This window comes from Ictalurus punctatus, chromosome 8 (assembly GCF_001660625.3).
Source record: "Ictalurus punctatus breed USDA103 chromosome 8, Coco_2.0, whole genome shotgun sequence".
NCBI classification, from domain to species: domain Eukaryota; kingdom Metazoa; phylum Chordata; class Actinopteri; order Siluriformes; family Ictaluridae; genus Ictalurus; species Ictalurus punctatus.
In genome coordinates, this window is record NC_030423.2 from 6,560,225 (window position 1) to 6,586,770 (window position 26,546).

General features: G+C 36.7%; 1 protein-coding gene and 1 long non-coding RNA gene across 4 annotated transcripts in view; one reads left to right on the forward strand and one right to left on the reverse strand.

The window, feature by feature from the left end:
* Positions 1-26,546, forward strand: part of rnf145a (ring finger protein 145a) — a 71,091-nt gene that overhangs the window by 10,903 nt on the left and 33,642 nt on the right. For both annotated transcript variants that reach the window (XM_053682242.1, XM_053682243.1), the window contains exons 2-8: positions 7,119-7,349; positions 15,046-15,154; positions 16,371-16,462; positions 16,986-17,221; positions 21,169-21,344; positions 21,552-21,692; positions 25,620-25,802. In XM_053682242.1, the coding sequence (XP_053538217.1) occupies positions 7,130-7,349; positions 15,046-15,154; positions 16,371-16,462; positions 16,986-17,221; positions 21,169-21,344; positions 21,552-21,692; positions 25,620-25,802 (1,157 nt within the window). In that variant the 5' untranslated portion in view covers positions 7,119-7,129. The remainder of the gene's footprint in view (positions 1-7,118; positions 7,350-15,045; positions 15,155-16,370; positions 16,463-16,985; positions 17,222-21,168; positions 21,345-21,551; positions 21,693-25,619; positions 25,803-26,546) is intronic.
* On the reverse strand, positions 14,442-24,163 carry LOC128633472 (uncharacterized). Of its 2 annotated transcripts, XR_008396866.1 has the most exons (3): positions 24,069-24,163; positions 19,142-19,210; positions 14,442-15,674 (listed from the first exon to the last, which is right to left on the reverse strand). It is a non-coding gene; the product is annotated as an uncharacterized LOC128633472 (long non-coding RNA). The 2 variants fall into 2 exon arrangements; XR_008396865.1 differs by lacking the exon at positions 24,069-24,163 and having other exon boundaries at positions 19,142-21,153.

Consider the following 26,546-nt stretch of genomic DNA (forward strand, 5'->3'; position numbering starts at 1 on the left):
AACTAAGCACATTTTCTGTCTTTACATTTTATTAGTTTTCTGTTTGTTTATCAGTTGTTCCTTTTAGATTGGTTCCCCCAGTACAGTGTTGCCATGTCTGCTGATAATATTGTTTTTTGGGGTTTAAATCAAAACATGGAAACTGGAGCTAACTTTTCTAGTGATATCTGGCAACCCTAAAGTTTAAATGAATACGTTATGTATTTCATTTAGTGAAGAGCATGGAGGAGAGCAGCAGTGTACTCCTTCTGAACAGTTGCTAATCTTAATTATGATTTGTGAGGAAATATTTAATAAAGAAGTTTGAATTAAACCCACCTTTTAGCGTTATTATTAATTTACTCCGCCCAACGCCGCTGTGTCTACACTAGCAGGTCGCAGGTCATTTTGCGGTATCAATAAAAGATGGCGGTTTATGAGATCGGGAAGTTGAGAGAAACAGATGATTGCAGACTTACTCTCTGTATCCGATTAATTGTGCAGCCCTACCAGGAATCCAACCCGTGCCGCAGCAGTGAGAGCGCCGAATCCTAACCACTACACCACCAGTTTGGTTGCAGCAAACATTTTTGTTACTATTCAAAGGTTCATGTTCCAATGAGAGCCTGCTACCTGTGTTTATGAGCTGGGCAAATATTTTACATTATTACATCATTAAAGAATCAGCTTACTTTGTGTCAATAAACAGTTCGATTGTAGCATACTTTGTGGCTTCTTACGAGGTACTTTAGACCGCTATGGAAACGCAGACAGCAAAGGTCTGGAGGAACCAAATAGTCCCTTGAAAAAAGTTTCTGGGATTAACCCTCATATTATTTGGGGTCACCCCAATCAATGTTTAACGCCTGTAAATACATGATTGGCATAATTGTTTTAAATAACTTTTCCTAATTTAATGGGGACAACTCGGTAAACATAAAATTAACATGATGATGATTTCTCAATGTCCTGTACACATTTGGTAGCATCTGTGTTCTTTGCATCCGGGGTCAGTTTGACCCCAGGTTCCTTTAGCTGTATAAAACATAAGAAATATAACAAGTTTACACACATTTGTTTTGGTTGTTTTGCTGTCACTATAAAATGCTATAATTCTGTACTGTTCACTATAATTTTATGTATTCACTATACAGTTGCAATCAAAATTATTCAACCGCCATTGCAAATCAGGTTTATCAAAATTTATTTTCAGCTGTTTACAATGAACAAATCAAAGAAAAGCAATTAAAATAGTTCAATATAATGAATGTTTCAAGTGGTTTCCCCAAATTCAACTGAAAATGCAACTTATGTTTTCTTCAGTTTCAAAATTATTCAACCCCTTGAATAGAATCCCTCACAACAGCACAAATATGCAAAACAGGTGTTTTCTCAAGCACAATCAAGGGCTTCATTAGTTGCCCCAGGTGTACTTGAGCTGGTACACATGAAATACCTGAACTGGCTAGGGGTAGAAAATATATGTAATACCTGTACGTTCAGAAAAAGGAAGCTATCAACAGCTGCAAGCAGAATTCTGAGAAGGCAGGTTGTGAAAAACCCTTGAGTGACTGCAAAAGACCTGCAGCAAGACTTGGTGGCACTGAGGTTTCAGTGAGCACAGTTAGGCGTATACTAAACTCAGAAGGTTTCCATGCTAGAACTCATACGTACACCGCTGCTGACTAGGGTTGTCAAAAGTACTGTTACTTTGGTACCAAGTTGGTACTAAGAAGAAAAAAAGTTGATGGTACCAGATTTTTACAAGTACTGGTAGTACCGGGTCAACCCGGTACTGACATGCTGCCTGATAGGTAGTCAGTTGGGAACATTTCTTGGGTACCTCATGCAACAATGAGACATTGGAGCCAAAGCAGCAGCAGCAGCTCTCCCGGTCACCATGGCTGCGTCCGAACCCGCACACTTACCTACGATATAGTAGGCGTAATACATGTATTTCTCTCGGGTGCTCATTTTCTCCTTTCGGTGCTATTACTGCCAAGTGTGTAAAAAATGTATGTGCAGATAGATTAACCGTGCTTTCAGGAAGAGCGGCTGGCTTAACTGTAGTATTTATTCAAGGAGTTCAAGCAGGTGAGTTTAAAATTATGGTAGTGGTTGCATTATGAATGTTGTAGCATAGTTTAATTGGAGTGTTTATTGCAAGAAAACATCCTTGTTTTTGCTTCCTTTATGGTTAGCATATGTGCGTTTTAACGCTAATACATTCAGTTAACCATTTAATGCTTTAACTTTTATTGGGGTAAAAATAAATGGGAGGACATGATGGGGTTTATGAATTTTACACATCACAGGCTTTATGATGAACTATACATCTGAAATTTCTGAGTTTCGGATCAGTCAGTCCGAAAAACATTTCTACTCTTGTCTGGATAACTCTAGTAGCTTTAATTATGATATACTTGTATATCATACAGAATGACATTTATAAAAATACATTTTATATTGATATTTAACTTTATTAATAAAATAATGTGTTGTTCAATTAGCATGTTTTTGTGTTTTCCGTTGGTACCTAAATTGGTACAGGGTACTGTGGAATTTTACTGGTATTGGTACCGACTACTGAAATTTTAGTACCATCACAAGCCTACTACTGACTAAAAAGCACAAGAAAAGTCAGCTCAAAATCATATAAATAAGCCACAGAAGTTTTGGGATTCTGTTCTGTGGAGCGATGAAACAAAACTGGAACGTTTCAGCATGATAGATCAGCGGTATGTCTGGAGGAAGAAGAATGAAGAAAGAACACTGTCCACAGTCAAGCATGGTGGTGGCTCGGTGATGCTATGGGGCTGCTTTGTGCCCTCTGGCACTGGAAACCTGCAGCGTATGGAAGGCAAGATGGATTCATTGAAGTATCAGGAAATCCTAGGAGAAAACGTTATGACATCTGTGAGGAAGCTGAAGTCTGGGTGTCATTGGACCGTCCAACAGGACAATGATCCCAAGCATACTTCAAATTCCACCACGGCTTGGTTCCAGAAGAAGTCCTGGAAGATTCTACAGGGCCATCACAGTCACCTGACTTGAACCCCATAGTAAATCTCTGATGGGATTTTAAGAAGGCGGTTGCAGCATACAAACCCAAGAAAATTAATTAAAACTAATTGAAAACTAATTGAAGGCCATTGTTCATGAGGAATGGGCTAAGATTCCTCAGGAACGCTGCCAGAAGCTATGCATCTTGTTTACAGTAGGTCATAACAGCAATAGGGTGCTCTACTAAGTGCTAAAGATGCTTGCCATGAAGGGGTTGAATAATTTTGAAACTGGAGAAATTATAAGTTGTATTTTCAGTTGAATTTGGGGAAACCACTTGAAGCATTCATTTGTGTTGAACTATTTCAGTTGCTTTTGTTTGATTTGTTCATTGCAAACAGCTGAAAGTCTATAAATTTTGACAATAAACCTGATTTGCAATGGGGGTGGAATAATTTTGATTGCAGCTGTAATATTCAAAATATTTTCCTCTGTTTTAGGTCTCTATCCTGTTGGTTTTTTTTGTAGTTACCCCAAACAGAATTCCTGTTACTATTATTGATAAAATAAATTATTCTTTCCAGATGTTATAAATTACAAAAATATGTACTTAGAAATAGTATAAAACAATGAAAACACCAAATTAATCAGTGAGATTTGATGGTGATTTGCAAATTTGTCCATAGTCGTGCAATAGGTATTCTGAATGTATAAGGGGTGGGGGTGGGTGGTCTAAATAAAGTGTTTTTTAAGTAGTCAACAAAGACACACAAATTACCTGAGACATACACCTTTTGTTAAAATAAATAAGTCATATTCTACAGGTTTAAATTGGAAAAAATGTTATCAGATTTGAGGGTAACAGGAGGGTTAATTGTTCCGGGTAATTCCGGTGGAAAAACAGCTCATGACGACAAACATAACTGAGACAGGCTGTTAGTAATAGCTTGTGCTATTCGGCAAGAGTAGGCTAACTTAAACTAACTTAACTTAAACTTAGGCTAACGCAAAAATAAACCAGGTGAAATCAGATCAGGCTACAAACAGAATAATGATTTAAAACAATTACACTGCATGAGCGAGCAACAAAGGCTTTACTTAGAGCAGCATAGGAAACACTGTATTTTTCTCATTTGTAAGTCAAATAAACGAATATTCCCGAAGTGTTCGCCAGCCTCCTGAGACAATATCCACAAGGTGTTAATCCACAATAAGAGCATTCGCATGGTCTCTGGCAAACGCACATACTCAGTTCCACCATTCCCACCTGGCTGTCCCGCTTCCTCTCACCTAATCACCTGTTTATTGCTTCCGAAAACCACACCCTTCCCTTCATCTTTTTTTCTTCTTCTCTTTCATTAAGATTGAAAATCAGCATAATTCTTATGCTGCATTTACTTAGTTTATTTGTACTGAATTTGTTTTTTTCCCCAGTTAATTAAAACCCCACGGAATGGAACGGACTCCGTCTATGTGTCACTGTGCAGCTATCCGTTACACAGTTTTCCATCGCTTTTTGTTCCCACACTTTTGATTTCATATTAGCTGGCACCTGGCAGATTTCAGGCTCTCTGGTAACATCTATGATAGCATGCCGCTCGCACAACTTTATCACACACGATCGATGCATATGGCTCAGCAGGATTAGCAATTGATGCTCGAAAAAAAAAAAAAAAAAAAAAGAGTGAATCGTGACACCCCTAATTATGTAATATAATATATGTAAATACAAAGTATCTTTACCAGTTGTTAATAAACAAGGAGTGTTCTACCAGTTTACTAGCTAGTTTTGCATTCTTGGGATATTAATAGATAGTGCTCAATCCAGCAGGCATCATCAAATTGATAATCATTCATGTTTTAAGACTCTTCATAATTAAGCCATAATTAATGAATTATGTAAATCCTTTATTAAAGGATTTAGTTATAAATCATATTGCTCTCTTGCAAATAAGATTTGTTGATTTTTTTTTTCCATTATTATTGTTTCTGTCCCATGTACAAGGTTTCCTACACCTCATTCACAACTGTACTTTTAATCAGATAAGCTGTGCTATAATTCACATGGAGTGAGAGATGCCTTGACAAAGCAATAGCACAAAATTTGTTTTATTTTCAAAATAAATTTTGTCTGCTTTAGCCATTTCTTTGTAGACTTACTTGTGTGCTTAGGGTCACTGTCTTGCTGCATGACATGTTTACGGTTAAGCTTCACAGATGAGATGACATTCTCTAGTATTTAATGGTGCAATCCAGAATTCCAGTATGTCGATCAATAATGGAAAGCCATCCTGGACTCGAAGCAGTAAAGCAGCCCCAAACCATGATACTGCCAGCAAAACAGAACACTTTTCATTGAAAACAAAATTTTTGATTAATCTGTCCAAAGAATATTCTTCCAATAGGCTTCTAGTTTATCCACATGGTCATGAGCAAACTTCAGATGGGCAGCAGTGTTTTTATAATATAATATAATATAATATAATATAATATAATAATTAATATAATTAATATAATATAATTATTAATTATTGGGAGAATAGGGGCTTCATCCTGGCTATCCTGCCATGCACAGCATTCTTGTTCAGTGTTTGCTTGATTGTGAACTTATGAACCTTGATATTACTCAATGCAAGCGTGACCTTTAGCTCCTTAGATGTTACCCTGGGGTTCTTTGTGACTTTTTGTAATATTATTTGCTGTGCCCTTGGAGTGATTTTTACTTGACAAGCACTTCTTGTAACAATGGTGCTGAATTTCCTCCATTTGTATATCATCTGCTTCACAATGCATTGGTGGAGGCCAAACTCTTGAGAAATAGTTTTGTAACCTTTTCCAGCCTGGTGAGCTAACTCTTTCTAAGTATTTTTTGAGGTCCCCTGGAATCTCCTTTGAGTGAGCTATAGTTTCCATAAACTTCTTTGGTAAAGACCATACTCTGAAGACCCAAGTTAATGTTCTTGAAACATGGCAAGGCCTGTTAAACTCACAACTGATTTCCATCCCCATAATCCCCATTTTTGTTGTCACCTGAGTTTGTTTGTTTATAGAAGTTGGTTTATGCTCTGATAAATAAAATCACAGAATGAAAGGAGGGTGTACTTTCTTTTCCCCAAGACTGTAGCTGACAACCTTCTATATCAATATGTCCTGTGCCTTTCAGGTGTGACTATCTTCAGCCAGATGAATGAAGATGTGATCTCATACTGTCTGTTAAATTCAAACCTTTTTTTTCTACTGGTTTTTGTTTAAAAGATTAAAATTTATCAATAATTATCGATGCGGAATGATATGAAACATTATATTGTGATAATTTTTTTAGCTGTACCTCCCAGCCTTAAGTGTTTATTGATACCCTTACAACATATTACATTATGTATAGGGGTGTAAATCATTTGGGTTGACAGCGATTCCTTTCATGATTCATTGGTTTTTTCATTTCTATTCAGAACGATTCGATTCGGTTCCCTTAACAATGATTCGATTTGGCAATTCAATTCATTAACTTTTTATACATTAGATGCATGAGTGATTGGACCCTATACTCTTCCATAAGTGGGTCTAAAAAGTATTAGAATCTATGCATTTTTTCATATATATATTTTTTAGATTTATTTAAGCATAATCGTTTATAAAAACAGTCTAATTTATTTGTGTTAAACTTTGGTCAACACGGGAATTTTTTTATGCTTGAAATTCATAATTTTTTTTCAGTTCTTAACCTTTTTAAAACATTTCCAACACAAAAACAAAAAAGATGTTCACTTGGCAGTACACCAATGGCAGTGATTTAGGCATACAGGAGTACGTGATACTTGAAAACTTGGGAAACAGGCAGTCAGGTTCCACGCATCACTCTGAGTTCTTTAATTACAGTAGCATTCAATGAATTCAATGTTATAATGAACGAATCGACTGAAAGGGAGCCTGCTTGTATTGACTATCATCATTAGATCAGGGAACTCCAGACTTGAGGATACATTGCCCTCCACCATTTATTTTCCCAGCTACCGCTGACTGCTCTAGAGCCTATTTTCATTTTTATTAAGTGTTACATGTTTGTGTTATGAAACTTCTGGATAATCTAACCTTGTCCCTCCTTCTCTTCACTGTATGTATGGGCTGCTCCTTGGTAGTGTGAGGGCGTATGCTGTTTGTGTTCAGTGGTAAAGCCAGGTGTGCAATGGCGGTGAAGGAGCACATAGAGGCTGTGCTGAATGTGGGCCTGCGGGTCCCCAGCATCATGCTGCTGGAGGTGCTGTACCGCTGGGACGTAAGCTCCTTCTTCCAAAAGATCCAGAGGAGCAGTATGAACAACAACCCCCTCTTCCAGTACAAGTACCTAGCTCTCTACCTGCACTATGTAGGTGAGTAAAAATTTCATGAATTTATAATGTTTTATTTGTAATTATAATACTTTATATAGCATTGTCAATAAATAAAATACAGCTAAAATGCTTTAAATTATATTTATGAACAGTAAAATAGAACAGACAGAGCGAGAGACTGCAACAAACAGCTATTTAGAAGTGCTTGGCACCAGGGACTCAAGTAATCACAAAACTTATTTAGGAGCAAATTGCTATGTCCTGTTGCTTGAGCTGTGCTTCCATTTCTCTCCATTTTCAGTGTCTATGCAGGAGTGAAGATTATAGAATACAGCACTCTCCAAATTCTATCCTGAAATATCCAAAAATATCTGAACACAGTAAATTTTTTTCAAATAAACAAACAAAAATCTAGAGTGTTCTAAATGACTAAGATGAACAGGCTGGGAATCAGTCTCATGTTACCACTCTTTCTGATGAATGTGGTTGATCTCGCTCAGTGTTTGTGAATAATCGAGGTGAGATGCAGACAGAGATGACTGAACAGGAAATGAGGGGGGAAAACTTAAATAGGCTGGCAAGATTCCAACTTTTATGTAAGGGGTAATGCTTCAAATCAGGTCATGGTATTATTTTTGGTGTGACGTGATCTGTTTCTGGCTCTGTTTCCTTTTCTTTCATAGCCTGTATGTCTCTTTCTTACTAACTGTCTCTCTTTCCTTGTCTCTCTTCCTCTCTCGCTGTGTGTCTCTCTTGCTTCCATTGTATTTGGTGGTTTGTTTGTTTAGTTTGTACTGAACATAATGTAGTTAACTCACCCTGTCTCATGTCCTGAGATTTTTTTTAAAATGTACACTGGAGCATAGCATTGAAATGCCATCAACTGCTGCGTGCACTTTCATGCATGTACTCGCGCACACACACACACACACACAAGTTCACATTAACAGACACTGGTCCTCATTCATCATTCAAATTCATGCCTATGTTAAAATAATAACAATTAAACATAAATTAGATAAATAGATCTCTGTCAATCAGAAGGAAATTCAAAGCAGTTTTTTTGTGACACCCATAAAACTCCATAAATAGCTAATGTTATAGAGAGCACTGTATGTTGTGCATTATTTGCATTTAAAGTTATGAGAGCAAACCAATGGGATATTATTCACACCCTTAGCTAATAATAATGTTGTAAAAGTTTGTCAAACTTTCTCAAAGACAGACCAAGGAGTCAAAATTATCGAAATGCAAATAGAAATGGTATTCTCAGAACCAAAACCAAGGGTGCATTTGATATTATTCAGACAGACCAGCATTGCTACTTCATGGAAGGCCTCTAATGATGCATTCAGATTGGGGGGATAAATTGAATTTGATGAAGGTGCAATGAAATCACAGGCAGAGAGAAGGACAAATATAGAGACATGAACACGTTTAGTCAGAGAATCCACTGGCACTCGCTGATTCTGCTGCTTGTGTCTCTTGCCGAGGCAGGTTTCTCATATTTCAGGGTCTTCATTCGTATGTTAAATAAGCTTTATTTCTGTCTTTCATGCATTTGCGGCAGAAGATACTTGTGTATTATTTGTATGCTATGTAGGAAATAAAATGATCCAGAAGAATTTGATAAAGCATATAAAAAAATATTTATTGTGATTTTAATTTTTTTTTTTTTATGTAATTTTGTCATTTAGCAGGTTTCCAGTCTGTGACATCCTTTTGTCTGAATTATTTTTTGAATAGAGCATGTTTTTTCTGTTGGTCTAGTTTCTGTTCTCATGTTTCCTTCTCATTGACAACATAAGATGTGTATAAGTATGATCACGTGTGTGCGCACAAGTGTGCATGGTGTGAATAACCGAAGGTGGGGTTAGGTGAAAGGGTGAGCAATTCAGCAGTGTTACAAATAAAGCTCTCCACTGTTACATAATATGACCGATAAAGCAGGCATGGCAGTGAAGTAATGAAATCCTAATCTCTTGCCGTACAGCACTCACACACATTCTCTCTTTCATATCTGTACTCATTCATGCACACGTACACAGGTAGTGACAAATGTTTTCATACACGTGCATGCTGACATACAAACATGTACACTGATTTACATGTGCACTCTGTATGCCTTGCATAAGTAATCACCCCATGAACGTGTCCACATTTTATAGCGTTACAACCTAGAACCAAAATGGACCTAATTGGGACTATATATGAATCTACACAAATTAGCCCATAGTGTTGAAATGGAGTGAAAAATCAAGTTTGCAAAATTGTTCACAAAAGTAAAAAAATAAAAGTTGTCTTTGCATAGGTATTCTAGATTGAATAGGTAATCTCTGATTAAACACCCTCTTTACCCAGTCAGTGACTTTTGGTGGACAGCCTTCTTTTGGTGTGCCATAATATTTTCATGTTTCATAATGAGTTTAATGTTGCTCTGCAGGATGTTCAACATACTTTTCCATAACTTTGTGCCAGAATTGTTTTGATGGCTCCTTGTTCTTCATAATACTGTTTGTTCAGATATTTTCTCTAAAAAAAACTTCCAGGAACAGTACCTGGAAGTACCTTCTAGTACCTTCCAGGAACAGCTGTATTTATATTGAGATCTGAGATGTGACACTGTAATTGCACACAATACTAATGTTTTTAAAAGTGTATTTAAATATTAAGTATTGAAAAGTGCAATAAACAGAAAGGTGATTTATAAACAATATGTTTAAATACCGAATACATTAGCTGAGCTACAATAGATTTATATTTTTAACATTTAAAAAAAATAAACAGTTTTTAATTATTTTGGTTTTTATTGCACTTCACTCAGCATTCGGTGTACAGAACAGGTGATGTTAGAAAAAATATTTTAAGATTGAGAAGTCGAGTTGATGGGTATTATATTCTTGCCAGGGTAAAATGTCACAGCATCCTTCAAGCGTTTCCAGGGCTTGTTGCCTCATAAAGAATGTCTTTTTCAAATGCATTTATTTACTTAAGCCCTTTACTAAACTTCTGGCGGTGGTGCTGTTACACTCACACAGGAATGTTATCTGGAATTTGGCATACTCTGAATCTGTAATATTGGTATATAAAACAGCTTGGGGTGCCATGTCTGAGAATTTTCAGTGCAACTGACAAAATGTCATGATACACACGATCTCACTGTAAAAACAGATTATGGAGACATTTTATTCATTCATGATCCAAGATAATCATATCACCTCAACTTTTCAGGACATTACTGTTTGTACGCTCTTTTGTTTGTGTAGCAAAAAATGTCCAACTGCATTTCAATTAATAGCCTTACACAGGCTATAAATAAAATTTCCAGCACTAGTGCTTTAGGTTACATTGTTAATGATGAAAGTAAAAGAATTGGTGTAATAAATATGCAAAATAATCTGTTTAGCGAAATACAAATTTAATGACCTACCAAATCTGAAAATGCACTTGTGGACAAGCCAGTGGCTCAGTGGAAATGATTATGAGCATGCAGAAAATTTCTACATTGTAGAAATTCCTTATAGCATTGGATGTAGGAGGTGATGTGTACAGCAGTGTCTGGGAGTATTGGACAGGGGTGTACAGCCCATGGCTGTGAAACAGTGCTGGTCACAGTGGAAATCACTGTGCCACAGTACAAGAATTGAATTTACATTTTAAAAAGCAAAAAATTCTCTCATCAAGGAATTCGCTAGTGGGATTAGTGGGAGTCTCACCACTTCATGCAAAGTCACATCAACGTCTAAATGGTTCATGAAAGCAAAATAAAATTAGCCTTTCTTATCATAGTCTTGTGCAGTTGACTGTAGAATTTGCTTCATCTAGTTTGAAGTATCACTGTTTTTCTCCACTGCCCCTGCCTAGTTGACAGATCCATGCAGTAGCTACTAGTGAGTTGTTTGGTAACTAATCTATGCAACACCTAATATGCATAGTCATTGGGGGTGGGAAAGTACATCTTTCCACCAGTCTTTCATTTATCAGGGCTGAAATAACAATTGTGTGGTCCTCACCAAGTTAATAAACAACTTCAGAGGCCTGTTTCACAAAGCCCACTTCAGTGGCTGCCCAAGGAAGTTTGAGTTTAGTTTGAGCAAGCTCTGGTTTTTCAGTCTCAACAAGGTGAATTGGTGTATAGCAGGTTTCATCACTATGGTAACTTACACTACACAGTTAACCTGCTCTGGAGCAGGTTTTATTCTGGGTAAGAGAACTCAAACCCAAATTGGACCATTCAGTTGTGAGCAAATGGAGATGAATCTGACGACTTGAAGTTAACCCTTTAGTGTTTGTAGCCATGGCTTCCCTGTGACGCACAAATAAAGAGGACACTTCAAAGGGAAATAATTTTAGGGACAGACAGTTTATCTCTGCCAGCTTATTGAGCTGCACTTTAAAAATTTGACACAGGCTTTTACTCTACCACAAACTGTATTGCTTATATATTTTCAAAAATATATATAAATTTTATTCATATTAAATTTATAAATATAAATAATATTAAATGAAATTATATGAAATATGTTATGGTTAAGTTTTCAATCCACTTATTTTCATTGTGAGCATATAGTGGCTTTTACACTATTAGCAATTTTCCTGATCTTTGGCAGCCGCAATGGTGTTGCTTTTTGCGGTTAGTGTAGGTTTAAATTCCTCAAATTTCCACATAGTTTATTTCTCTTTAACCAGAAGTTGCACACCGTCTTTATTCCATGTTGAATGCTGTTAGCTGCAAAACGTTTGGCTTTTATGTGCACATGCATGCGGAATAAACATGGATTCAGGGTTAAAACCTGGGTTGACTGAGAAAGTTGATAAACAGAATCATGAAACCTGTTAACCTTAATTAACCCGGGTTGGATTTGTTTGGTTTTATTCACGCAAAATTTACTCTGCAACTCTGACTTTGTTCAACTTGCTTCATGCAAAAAATACACAACGGATTTCAATATGTAGTCGTTTTTTCCCCAAGAAAGTAAACCAGCATTTAGATGGGGGAAAAATAAGTACACCCTTCCTACTTCCACAATTGTTAAGAGATTAATTAGCAGCCAGACACATTAGTAATTAATCATCAAGAAGTGTGACTACCTCTATAAAAACAGAACTTTTCAGTTTGTTCTGGAACACGCACATGTATGTCTATATCATGCCAAGAAGAAACGACACCAGCCATGGTCTCAGAGAAACAATTTTGTTGCTCATCAATCTGGGAAGGGTTATAAGGCCATCTCCAAACAATTTAAAAGTCATCATTCTACAGTGAGGATTGTTTACAAATGTAGAGCCTTCAAGACAGTTGCCAATCTTTCCATGACTGGGCATCCCAGCAAATTCCAATTCCAAACTGTTTAAAGCTCAGAGATGTATTTACAAAAAAAATAAAAATTACCATGAGCTACATTGTGACATAAAGGATGTAGGCACATTAAATGTTTACTTTCATGACAGCACAATCATAAAAAGATCGAATAAATATGGCTTTCAAGGAAGGGTGGCTAAGAAAAAGCCCCTTCTCCCTAAAAAGAATATGGCAGCATGACTTAGGTTTGCAATATTGCATTTGAACAAACCACGAAGTTATAGATCAAGATTCTAGTTCTAGATCCTTTGTGCTGAAGGTCTTTGGTATTCATGCACAGCATCATTTTTGGTGAACACAGTGCATCACCACAAACACCTCATACCAGCTGTCAAGCTTTGTGGTGGAGGGGTGATTTTTGATTTAGGCTTGTTTTGCAGCTACAGGACCTGGGGAAACTTGCAGTCATTGAGACAATGATGAACTCTTCTTTACACACGAATATTCCTGAGACAAATGTGAGGCCATCTGTCCAGGACCTTAAGTTTAGTCGAAATTGGGTCATGCAACAGGACAATGATCCCAAGCACACTAGCAACCTGACATCTGTATGGCTAAAGAAAAAAATCAAGGTGTTGGAATGGCCATGTCCAGACCTCAACCCCTATGATGCTGTGGAGGGGTCTTAAGAGAGTTGTTTATAAATGAATGCCCTCAAACAGCAATAAACTGAAGCAATGTTATAAAGAAGAGTGGGCCAAAAAAAATTTCAAAACGGTGTGTGAGACTGATGAACTCCTACAGAAAAAGTTTACTGCAAGTTATTGTTGCTAAATGTTGTTCTACATGCTACTACAGAATTTCTGCAGCTAAATAAAGATGACAGAGGTACTTATCAGAAATGATGCACAGAGAAAGTTAATTATGCCAAATCTAGACTCCTTGTCTCAAGTCTAATGACTGCATTAAAAACTTAGGGATTGTGTTTGACAGTGACTCAGTTTTTTTTTTTTTTTTAAAAACACACCTACATATTAGCAATGTTTGTAAAACAGCATATTATCATCTTCGTAACATCTCTAAATTACGTGATATCTTTCCCCCACAAATAGTGAGAAACTCATGCATTTGTTTCATCTAGACTCGACTACTGCAACAGTGTTTTGGTTGGCTTACCAAGGAGCTCCATTAAACACTTCAAAGAGTTCAGAATACAGCTGAAGGAATGTAGACACATACTAGACTGAAGAATCATATCACTTCAACACTTGAATCACTTCACTGGCTACCTGTGCCGTACAGAATTTATGTTAAAATCTTATTAATTTTTAAATGTTTTCATGGTAGTGTTCTTACATACCTTTTGTAATATGATCACTAAATATATTCCTGCTAAATCACTTAGGTTATCCAACAGCAACCTCCTGGTTGTACTCTAAACATGTCTAAAAAGTATGGAGTCGGCCTTTAGTCACTATGGGCCTGAACTGTGGAATCCAAGTACAGTTGGTTCAATTAGCACTTTTAAAAAGTATCTTAAAGCACATTTGTTCACTGGGTCCTTTCCTCAAACCAGTTAATTTTCCATGCTTGATTTTATTTGTATTCTTTTATTTATTCTATTTTATTTGCTCAGCCTTTTATTTCTTTTATTTATTTAATTTCTTAATACTGATTTTATTCTCCTGTATCTACTGTATGTCTTCTGTAAAGCACTTTGTAAACATTGTTTTAAAAAGTCCTATATAAATAAAGCTTTACTTACTGAATTAGAGTGTACTTATTTTTCTCTACCTGGTTTGTGAATGTTTGTTTTACTTTTTGTAAAAAAAAAAAAAAAAAAAAAAATTACAGATTGAAAGGACCACACAATTGCTACTTAGACTCTGATTAATAAAAAAAAAAAAAATTAGAATTGAAGGACGTTTTACTTTTTTTCTTTCTTAGTATCTTAAAAAAAAAAAAAAATCAAAAACTGGGAAATGGGACTCAGGAAAAATTTTAATATGTCTGCATTAAACTATTTTCTGTGTGCCATCAAACATGCATGAATACTAGTTGTGTAACTATCAGAGTGACAGATTAATATCTATGAATAATATTATGCTATCAGTTGCCTGTTTGCCATGTCAACATTTGAATAATGGGGGGCTTGTTTAGATGTAGGTATCCAATGCATTGGGACTGGTCCTTGTTCGTCTGCATTTGATTCTTACTCTTTCAGTTTCCATTCCCTGGTCTGCTTATGACCTTTCTTCTCTCATGATCTCTGTAATATGCTTCTCTGCTTCCACAGTCATTTTGAATAGGTTGCCCTTCCCAACCAGTGTTTCTATGCTACCTCCCCACTGGAAGAAAGTTCCTGTGTGAGCTTGTATATATATATATAGGGATTGTATGCTTACACAGTTTTCTAACATAGCTCTCTCTCAGGCTATATTCTGAGTCTGGTTTTGCTGACACTGCCTCGTCAGCGTCTTGTTCAGCTATACCTGTACGTCCTCACTGCTCTACTGCTTTTTGCTGGACACCAAATTTCAAGGTAAGCTTCATGTATGGTTACTGAATATAATTAAAATCCTAACCCATCTAATAGTTCCCTTCTATTAGCTAGTTCACCCAATCTCAGAGCAGCTACTAGAGTGAGGTCTAACACTTGCTTTTTCTGAGATGTGTGAAGCTAGCTTCCCTGTCTTTTCAAACTGCAGCTCATACACTTCTGGATGAACACAACCTGCCCAATTTGGCACAAATGGCAGGTGTCACTCTGGTCAACAGTGAGGAGATGTGTACCCCCACTTCCACCCACGAATAAGGGCCAATTATGCTCCCTTGACTCTTTGCCAACTATGTTGCAAAATTAATTAAAAATTATTTACTTATGCAAGGCACCATAAAAGAAATTACTGCAGTGGATTTCCATGCTCTACCATAACTCATCCATCTGATAATTATAAAGCTGAGTGGAATGCTGGTGCCCTGTGATGGTCTGCCATCTCTTCCATGGTGTATTCCTGCCTCGTGCCTACTGTGCGTGGATGGGCTCCATATCCACACCAACCCTGACCGGAATAAAATGGTTACAGAATATGAATGTTTGTAATGTTTAACACTAGGCTCAACTTAAGAAAGCCTTTATCATTCAACATTGTGCAGTGGGATCCCCAAAACTTGTTTTGAGAACCAGCAAATTATTTTTAAGAGAGGCTGATTTATAGAGAATGTTTAAGGCTGATGAAATGAGAAGAGCAGAGATGTGCTGTTTCACTTAAGACAGGTGTCTGTTTACTGTTGGATTAAGTTGGAGCTTTTTGTACCCATCACCTTGTAATGTGTTTCTTATAACATTTAAGCTTACCCAAGTGTGGCAAATCCATTACAGGCAAATTAACCCTTTGCTAATTTAGTAACTTGGCCCTCTGCCTGTTTACTGAATTCCCTGCCACTCAATTCAGAGCTAAACCTAGCTTGGTGTGAGTGTGTCTTACAAGATTGGAACAGTATTGTTCTCAGTCAGAGTGTGACTAAAAACTGATGAGTGAACTTCAGCTCAAACTTTAAGAATAGCTTGTGCAGCCCTAGAAATGTAGTCAGCAAAAATATCCATGGTTAGTCATATGACTACAAAAGAAGTGACGCTTGATTGTGTTTTTGCTGGCCAAGGTGAATGTTTTCAGTTCCTGGACTACATGTTCAATGTTATGTGTTTTCAGTTTCAGGGATTAAGTGTGTCCTATGCTGTGTGTTCTTGGTTTCAGGGATTATGTACGTGGTGAGCTGGAGTCTGGGTATGAGGGCCCGCTCTACTTGGTGCCTCTGTCTATGAACCGCTTCACTACGGCCCTGATCTGTAAGAAGTTTTTTAAAAAAAATTGTTCTCTCCTCACTTAGGGTCACATTGACTGACATCTTGCTCACACATCCAGCATCTCAGTGTGGCATTCCATCGCAGTGATCTCACTGTTTCAAACCTCATGAGTATTTTTTTTTTTTTACCGAAGTTGAGCTGAAGCTTTAGCAGGTTTCTGCTGAGCTCATTTGTTTTTTCTTAAGCAAGTTTTGCACCCAAAGCTTCCCTCTTTCATGTTTTTATTTGTATTCCCAGCATTCAACACTTGCAATTACGCTGCTGTTATTACGCCAGGCACTTCAGCAGTCATCTTAAGGTTCTTAATGCTGAATTAGCTCACGCAACTCAAATACTTTTTCTAGTGTCAATGTGCAGTGCATTGGGAAACCTCAAATAACTTATTTAGTAAGGCTACTTTTTATACAGCTCAACAGATTATAGGATAATTGTTTTTGGTAATTTAATGACAGCTTGATGATTTCATCATTCCTTTGCTTTATTCTGAATTTTTGCGTTTGTGCAGGCCAGCTGGTGGTGTGTACTCTGTGCTCATGCGTCATGCAGACCAAGCGAATCTGGCTCTTTTCAGCCCATTTCCTCCCACTGGTGGCCAGATTGTGTCTTGTGCCCTTGGAGACCATTGTGTTCGTAAATCGCTTCGCCATGATTTTCACCGGACTAGAAGTCATCTACTTCCTAGCTTCTAACCTGCTAGTGCCCTTCAACCTCGCCAAGACTGCATACAGGGAGCTGGCACAGGTCAGGAAGCACAAATGCACTCATTTCAAATGAAACCTACTGGGACGTCAGATGAGCTCCAATCACTGCACAATAAATCCCTAGTATTAAATTAAAACTAGCAACATTTAAATAAACTCATACAATGCTAATCCATGGCCTAAATGCAGTTAAAAGTCATTATCATAGCAGATTATAATTATAATTGTGAATAAATCTTTAGAACAGTACAGAATTGCTTTGGATTGACATTTGCACATGTTTCAAACTCACTAGAAACTGTCACTCAAGCTGGCTTTCTAGCAATAACCCCCCATATTCTTTTCTATTTTGATACTATTTCAATTTTACAACGTATGTTATTTATTTTTAGTTATTATTATTGTTTATTTATAAATCAGCCCTTCTCCTGCTTGGGGGTCCTCTTAAATGAGAAATAGACAGTGTGTCGGGGATTAAACTCTCCATTTTGTTTCATGTTCACGAAAACACTTAAATACACCCTTTCATCTTGTTACCTTCATATCAAAGTTATATAAACATAATCTCTGTAATTCAAATGATTCTAAATAACATTAAAACCACTGACAGGTGAAGTGAGTAACATTTGATTATCTTGTTACAGAGGCACCTGCCTAGGATTAGACAGCAAATGAACAGTCAGTTCTCGAAATTGTTGTGTTGGAAGCAGGAAATGTGGGCAAGCATAAGGATCTGAGTGACTTTGACATCGGTCAAATTGATGGCTAGATGACTGGGTCAATGCATCTTAGGATAAAATTAAGTACAGTGGATATTAAAAGTCTACACACCCCTGTTAAAATGTGATGTGATTTTTATGATGGAAAAAAAAATAACTAAGATCAGAGTTCGTACAGTCATGAAAAACCTGGAAAAGTCATGGAACTTTAAAATGGCACTTTCCAGGCCCGGAGAAGTTTTGGAAAAATAAATAAACCCAGAATGTTTTGGAAAAGTCATGGGAATTTGCTTCTCAAATACCTGTATAATAGAATGCATGTTTAATTGTTAACATCGGTTAAACAATACTTGATGTTCGGGCGATCAGTCGTGTAACGTTATGTTCTCTGCGTGAGGTAATGTCTGGCACAGTTGATGCTTATACTTTTGAGTCCGGGCAATAACCACCATTGACACTGAGCAGGACATGTACCCCCAATAATCAGATATGGCCATATGGCCCCCCATTATTTGATATTTTTGATGCTCTGCTGCAGTCCATGATGCACTGTTATGTATGTCGTTAGGATGACAAAAAGTTAAATATTTAGGGTGGTCTGCCTCAGCAGTCTAGCAGCGCTAATCAATGTCAAAATGTTTGAGAGAGCCAATCAAATCAAAAAAGGTAGACTTTACTGTTCACAGAAGCCACTCAGTTTTAACAGAGAAAGAGTATGAGGTAAGATAAATAGCTATAGTTTAATATTTGACCCCTGTTTTACCATAGAAAAGTTAAATGACCAACAGTAGTATTCAGGGATGCAAACATTTATGAAGAATGATTGTGTGCATATTGTGAATGAATTTAATGAGCGTAGTAATTCTGGCTTTCCTGGTATCCTTTCAGTAAATTCACTTATCTAAGAAAATTTTTCATAAAACTCAAAGTGGGAGAGGTATCCTCCTCAGACTTAAACTAGAAAATGGTAAGAACATGTGGCTTTGACTCGGATATGTTTTTAGTTGTGGTTAGGATTCATTTATTAAATGAAAATTAAAAAATATTTGCAAATCTAGTTCTTTACCTATTTATCTTTATTCCTTTAATACTTTTTATTTTTATTTTTTTGGGGGACAATAAATCTCCAAGTGTCTGCAACCATTGTATTTTGATACTAATCTGTATGTCCTTGTCAGGTCTGTGCTCAAAAAGTTGAAGGTTAGTTCACCTAAAAATAAAAATTGTTAGTGTTAACTTACCCTTATCGTCACGAATCGTGACGGAGCAGAAATAGGACGGATGCAAGTGCAGGATGGACAGTTGTTTATCTGAAAGAGAGACAGGCAGACAAATCCAAAACGTGATCCTAAACGTAATCCACAAACATGCAAGAGGTCAGGCGATTGGCAAACAGGCATACACGGGGCAAGGCTGGAATCTAGGTTGTGGTCACGGAAAACAGGGTCAATTAACAAAACAAGAAACGAACTATGATGAGGAACTGGAAGCGGATAATCCAGCGCGAACTAACTTTAAAAATGGAACGTGACTGTGACTACTATACGAACTAAACTAATTCTAAACATGGACCGTGACTATGACTACGATACGAACTAAACTAACTCTATGACATTAATCGCGGTATATATGCGGACATGATCAGCGTCTAAACCGCTAGCAGCTGAGAGCAATACAGACCCACGTGAAATCCCAGCCAATGACGGAACAGGGAGGAGACATGACAGAAACATAAACAAAACACACGTGTCCAGATGTCACTACAGTCAACAACGGAAAAGCAGGTGCTTGCGCATTCGCGTTTAGAGCACGCTGCTTCAAGGGGGAATCATGACACTTATGTCATTCCAAACCCAAATACTGTTACTTTTCATAACATAAAAGAGAATATTTTCCCCTCTATTACAGCTCTATTCCAAAAATGTCAGAAGATGGTGATCATGAGCTTTAAAGGTTCACTATAAAAACTATACTCCAAGTGGCCATACTAGAGCTTTGTGTCATATGGACTGTCATATCCTTATTTTATAGGATAGCTATGTAAACATTCTTCAATACACACTGACCTTACTGTAGCTAGGTGTTTTGGTTTAATTTTAGTTAAGATATGCTGTGGTAAATTTTCACATGGGTTTTTATACTTATTTTAAATGTATACATACATGTTTCATGGTATGTATCACACATCACTAAAGTACACCATACCCATGGTGAAACATTGTGGTGGCAGCATCATGCTTTAGGGCTGATTTTCTTCAGCATGAATTTTGGCTTTAATCAAGGTGGAGGGAATCATGAATAGCTACAAATACCGGTTGATTTTAGTGCAAAACCTTCAGGTGTCTGCTCGTAAGCTGAAGGTGAAAAGGAATTTCGCCTTTCAGCACAACAATGACCTAAAGCACACATCCAAATCAACAAAAAAAACTGGTTTAACCAAAAGAAGATAAAAGTTTTTGACTGGCCTAGCTAGAGCCCAGACCTGAATTCAACAAAAAATCTGTGAGGTGACTCTAAGCGGGCTGTGCACAGAAGATGCCCTGACAATTTTATTGATCTAGAATGATTTTGCAAGAAAGAGTGGGAAGATATTGCTAAGTCTAGATGTACCACAATGATAGACTCTTACCCAAAAAGACTGAGTGGTGTATTAAAATTAAAAGGTGCTTCAACAAAGTATTAGTTTAGGGGCGTGCACACTTGTGCAACCAGATTATTGTAATATATTTATTTTTCCCTATAAATGTTTCTGATTGTTTTTCACCTAATTTTTATACATTGTAATTTCATATTGAAGGTGGAAATTATTGACATGTTTTGTCTTATTTTTTTTTTCCATCACAAAAACTTGCCATTTTAACATGGGTGTGTAGACTTTTTATATCCACTGTATATTTGTATGCAGTTCACACTTATATGCAGCATTTATATAGGAAAAAAATAAACCTTAACAATTGTTTGTACATGTAGGGTTTTAAGACTAATCAATTATTAAAATAATCATAATAGCTCAATGGTTAAGGCACTCTGGGTTATTGATCAGAAGGTTGGAGGTTCAAGCCCCAGCACCACCAAGCGGCCACTATTGGTCCCTTGAGCAAGGCCCTTAATCTTATCTGCTCCAGGGGTGCCGTATCATGGCTGACCCTGCACTCTGACCCCAGCTTCCTAACAAGCTTGGATATGTGAAAAAGAATTTCATGTGCTGTAATGTATATGCAACAAATAAAGGCTTCTTTACTACTTTTCTTTCTCTATGTGGTTCCAGGTGGTGGAGGTGTATGGGCTCTTAGCCCTCGGCATGTCCCTTTGGAATCAGCTTGTTTTGCCTGTGCTGTTCATGTGCTTCTGGCTAGTTCTGTTTGCTCTGCAGATCTACACCTATTTCAGCACCCGAGACCAGCCCGCTTCCAGGGAGAGATTGCTTTTCCTTTTTCTCACCAGGTAAGTGGTGGTTAGCCAATCATTTTCATTCAGAATGTTTCAAATTATACAGGAAATTAGTTTCTGCTTGTGGGTAACCAAATCTATTATATAAGGATAAATGGTTTCACAGACTCCCAAATGGACTTAGTTCAGTATAAGCTGGAAAATTTGTTCAGCTGAATGACGTCAAACTTGCTCAGATGTGTTTTTGTCTTTTTTTTGCAGTATTGCAGAATGCTGTAGTACTCCATACTCTCTGCTTGGACTGGTGTTCACTGTGTCATTTGTAGCTCTGGGTGTGCTTACTCTCTGCAAGTTCTACCTGCAGGGCTACAGGGCCTTCATGAATGATAACACAATGCACAGGTGCCATGCTCTGATCTTTGCTCTTTCTCCCTCTGTTACTTTTTTTTTTATCTTTATTTTTTTAGTTCCTCCACTATATTTTTTTAATCATTCTTGTCCCAGACCGATCTTTATCCAGTCCTGTCAGCATCAATTAATTAAGCCTAAATACTAGCAGACAGTGTACCCATTGATAACAACAAAAGTAACTGCCTTAATACATTTGGCAAAAGCTTGCTTCAAAACCACTTCACATATAGCAGTGGAACTGCGATGAGAAAATGATCAGACTACATTAATACTGTTTTATTCTTTCAGCAATAAGTATAGCATGAATGATAGGGGTAGTTCCAAAATTTTAATGTCTACTGTGCAGTGGTGCCTAACACAGCAATCATGATTACACCATTTTGACATGCTCCCTCATTGCTTCAATATGGATTTTTCAAGCATAGATTAGGCATTCATACCACAACCATGTGGTTAAAAAAAAAAAACAGACTGAGGGTTTCTTAAATACATATGATAAAAAATGGAGACAAAAATGTAAAATAAAGAATTCTGAACTCTTAGTATGTGATACCTTCATACTCCAATAAATTGTTTAAAATATACACTGTCAAAAGATTTTGAGCACTTTATGTATCTGAAATTCTAACTAGGAATTTGGTGTAAGTGAATCGAGAATTGTTTATTATTGAATGTTTGGTTTTAATGAGAAAATCTAAATCATAAAAGCCCAAAATGTTTAATACATTTTGTTTGGTCTGTGGCAATAATAGTGATTTAATCTGCAGTAAAGTATATAAAAATCCAGGTGTTTAAATATGTTTCAACTCAATCTTCTTTGTATAGTGCTTTTAACAATAGGTAGTCACAAAGCAGCTTTAGAGAAATCCAGATGTAGATATATATTTATATTTTGACTGGTAGTCGAAAGAGTCTTTCAATAGTCAACTTGGATAACACTTCCGTTGTTTTGTTGTTATTATTTTGTTATTATCATCATCATCATCATCATTACCTTCGACCATATTTCTTTTCAGACATGTAGAGATGCACAGGCAGACAGACAAAAAAAAAGGTATAAATGAGTACAATATATCACTAAATAGACCATCCAAATCAACATAACATCTGGTTAGCATGCCAAACAGTGTCACTATCTGACCTGTCCTTTTTCAGTACATCAATACAAAAAACAGCCATGTTTCACCAATACAGTAATCGTCAAAGTCTAAAAGCTTTATGATTAAGGATACTATATGGTGTGCATTGTACAGTTTGGGACAGAGCCTTGAATTTAAATGTGTGCCCCCGCTGCTGTGAGAATTATGTGCACAAAATAAGAAGAGCACAGCATAACCCAGGCTACAAAATGTTCTTCAGCAAGCAGCTTGTGATGGATTTTATTTTCTCGGAGAGAAGGTAAATTTCACAATCTTACATCCTGTAGCTTTAACTTAATAGCTGTGCCTAACTTCAGTTAGGGAGTCAGGTTAGACTCTGTATTTTCTTTTGAAATACCTTTTTTTGTTAGGTTATGTAAATTTGTATGGGACAAGATAGTGACTGTTCTGTTTATTATTTTGGCCTGGCCCAGCCCTGAACATATTTGCTTTCGTAGGGATTGTTTGTTTTGTTTTTTTTCTTTCTTTCTTGTAATCATTAAATTTGTATATATCAAAGATTTGAAAGACGTGTGGATATTAACAGCTGTGTGTATATAATATATATATATATATATATATATATATATATATATATATATATATATATATATATATATATATATATATATATAGAGAGAGAGAGAGAGAGAGAGAGAGAGAGAGAGAGAGAGAGGGAGATAAGATAATTGATTTATTCATTTTATACAGTCCTAAATTAATAATATTTATTCTGGTGTGCATCTGTGTGTGTGTGTGTGTTGGGTTCTTTTCTGTTTTGGACAAACAGTTGTGTAAAGTTTTAGTCTGAAGTTTATATTTGTAACTCAGTTTGTGGATTTTATTTTAAATAAACAAAAAAAGGAGTGTACTGAAAGTTTGCCCCTCCCCGATCCGATTAATCATTAGTTGCACCCCTAATCAACAGCATTAAAAGGGTTGGATGTGGTTTGGCTAGGCCTAATTTCATGGGTAGGCCTTATGCTATGGCAAAAACAGCAAACAAAAGATACACCCAAAAATAAACGGCACCCAACCCCTACCGCTTTTGTGATAATTAGAGAAGAAATATTTACAATAGAAGATATATTTACAATAGAGACGTTCACTTAGCCACAACACAAAACAGGGGAATGGGACAACACAATATCCTACCACTCACTTCTTTCACTCACACGCAATACAACAAGCAAGCACTCAAACACCGGGAAAAATATTTCCTACTCACGCACGCAATCACAGACACACCACACATCCGCATTCCTCCTGACATATCGTTCTTCCGCCTTTATAAACGACGCACAATCTTCTCCTCTCTAATCCCGGTGCAGCACGTCAGCACGTTGAATTGGGGGGCGGAGCGACCTGTAAGAGCGAAACAGGGGGAGGGAGAGAGAGAGAACACACACACAATACATCTCTTGACGTAACCATCTATCTCTCTCTCTCTCTCTCTCTCTCTCTCTCTCTCTCTCTCTCTCTCTATATATATATATATATATATATATATATATATATATATATATATATATATATATATATAATATATAATATTTATAAATATAATATACAAATTTTTATATATATATATATATATATAAATTTGTATATTTATTTATTTTATAGTATTTATGCATTACTTTTTATGGATGCACAAAAAGCACCGAATTAAACTACAGTCCTAAATTAATAATAAAAACTCACTTTCACTGTACCTTGTGGTTTCTGTTACTCGCTGCCTTTAGACATATTATTTTACTTGTATTTACTTTTGATCATAGTGTTTTAATTAGACATTACAGATCTTACTCACGCTCCCACTCTGTATCAGCACGTTTACACTGCGCCTGATCAGCAACGTGGCCTCGTTACTAATAGAGCACTTCCGTTATAATAAATGACAGATGTTACACTGCAAGTATGCAAATACAGCATATAATGACGATAAACTTAAATTAAACTGAACATTTTAAGAAACTCGCACCAGTTTCCCCTGCCCCTTACACACGGTGGAACATTTTGGATATAAACATGTTTGTGGTCATGCAGCACTGTTTGATCTCCACTGTGTTTAATATAAAATGCTTTCCTGCCTTAGAGGATTTTCTTCCTCAATCACGTGACGTTTTCGCCTCCATCTAATGGAGACTGAGGGCATGTTGGGAATAAAAGGTAACGTTGACAAACAGTAAACTGAAGAAAGTCATTGTCTGTGGCTCTGGGTGTCTGCTAATGTTAGTGTGCGTATGACGTCATGCGCCGTCAACTAGGAAGCGGCTTATACTTCCGGTTAGTAAAAAAAAAAAGCTAGTGATGTATTTGAGATGATATTACCTTTCTAAAATTCACACACTAGATGGCAGAGTACAAAGTGCATAGTGTACAGTACTTCATTTGGGACACAACTTTAGTGTTTACTCTCCGAAGCGTGTTTTCGGAACAGAAGTAACGTAATGAGTAAATCTCCCCTGTGCCATGAGCAAACTAACTAATCGATAATGTGATTCGTTAACAATGATTTTCATAATTGATTATTATTATTGTTATATTATTATCGATTTTATTGATTAGTTGTTGCAGCTCTACCATTGATTGATATCAAGAGTAATAGATAGGCCATGTGTAAATTTACACCTTGGGTTTTTCTGTGCTTTTTAGTTTTCTTTATGTTTCTCTTTTAAAATGTATTTTAGTCTACTAATCTTTAAATAATTCTAGATTTTGTGCTCTTTATTAGTCTATGGTTTCTCTCGATTTTTTTTCTTTCTTTCTCTGTTAGGGGAATGACTGAGGGAATCACGCTGTTGATTCTGGCAGTTCAGACGGGTCTAATTGAGCTCCAGGTCATCCACCGAGCCTTCCTTCTCAGTATCATTCTCTTCATTGTGGTTGCTTCCATTTTGCAGTCCATGCTGGAGATTGCTGACCCCATAGTGCTGGCGCTAGGGGCATCTAGAGATAAGTAAGCTGTTTCTCACAAAATGCACAGACACACAGGTAGTATGCTCATGCAACATACCATTTTCATGCTGAGTGCGGGCTTGTTGACTGTGGGATTCTGAGCACGGTTACTTTTTACCATGTTGTACACTGCTCAAACAAGACTAGACAGTATAAACTGTAGTAAAACTGCACTAATAACATGAAGTAACACACATCCTGTGTTAATAATAAATGTGGTAGCTGTTAAAATATATGCTACAAGGTGTGCCACTGTATTTTAATGACCGTCAGCAATTTTAACCTGGGGATAAGAAAAATGCTTCACATTGCTAGTAATTGTAGTGTATATTAAGCATTCTCTGTCTCTCTCTCTCACACTCTCTCCTTCAGAATGTAGGATTCAAAAAAAATTGAGCTACAGACAGTTGCTTGAATTTAGCTAACTGCAGAATGTAGAATAAAGCTTTGTGTGTTTCAGAGAGCTAATGCCTAATTAGCCATGTTTAATTTTGTTACGTTCTAATGCACAGCTTTTGTTTGGTTGAATCTGAATGGATCACACAAACTGTCATTATTAAGTTTCAATTATTGTATATTTACAATTTTGAATGTTTTAATCAGTTGAAAATGAAAACACAAGACACATTCACGCAATGCTTATTTTTGCTGGATCGAAAGTCTATACTATTGAGAAATCACCATATTGTATTGTACCAAATTTTAATCTTGTGTATCGTTACGCTCCCAGGTTTGATGAAATCTG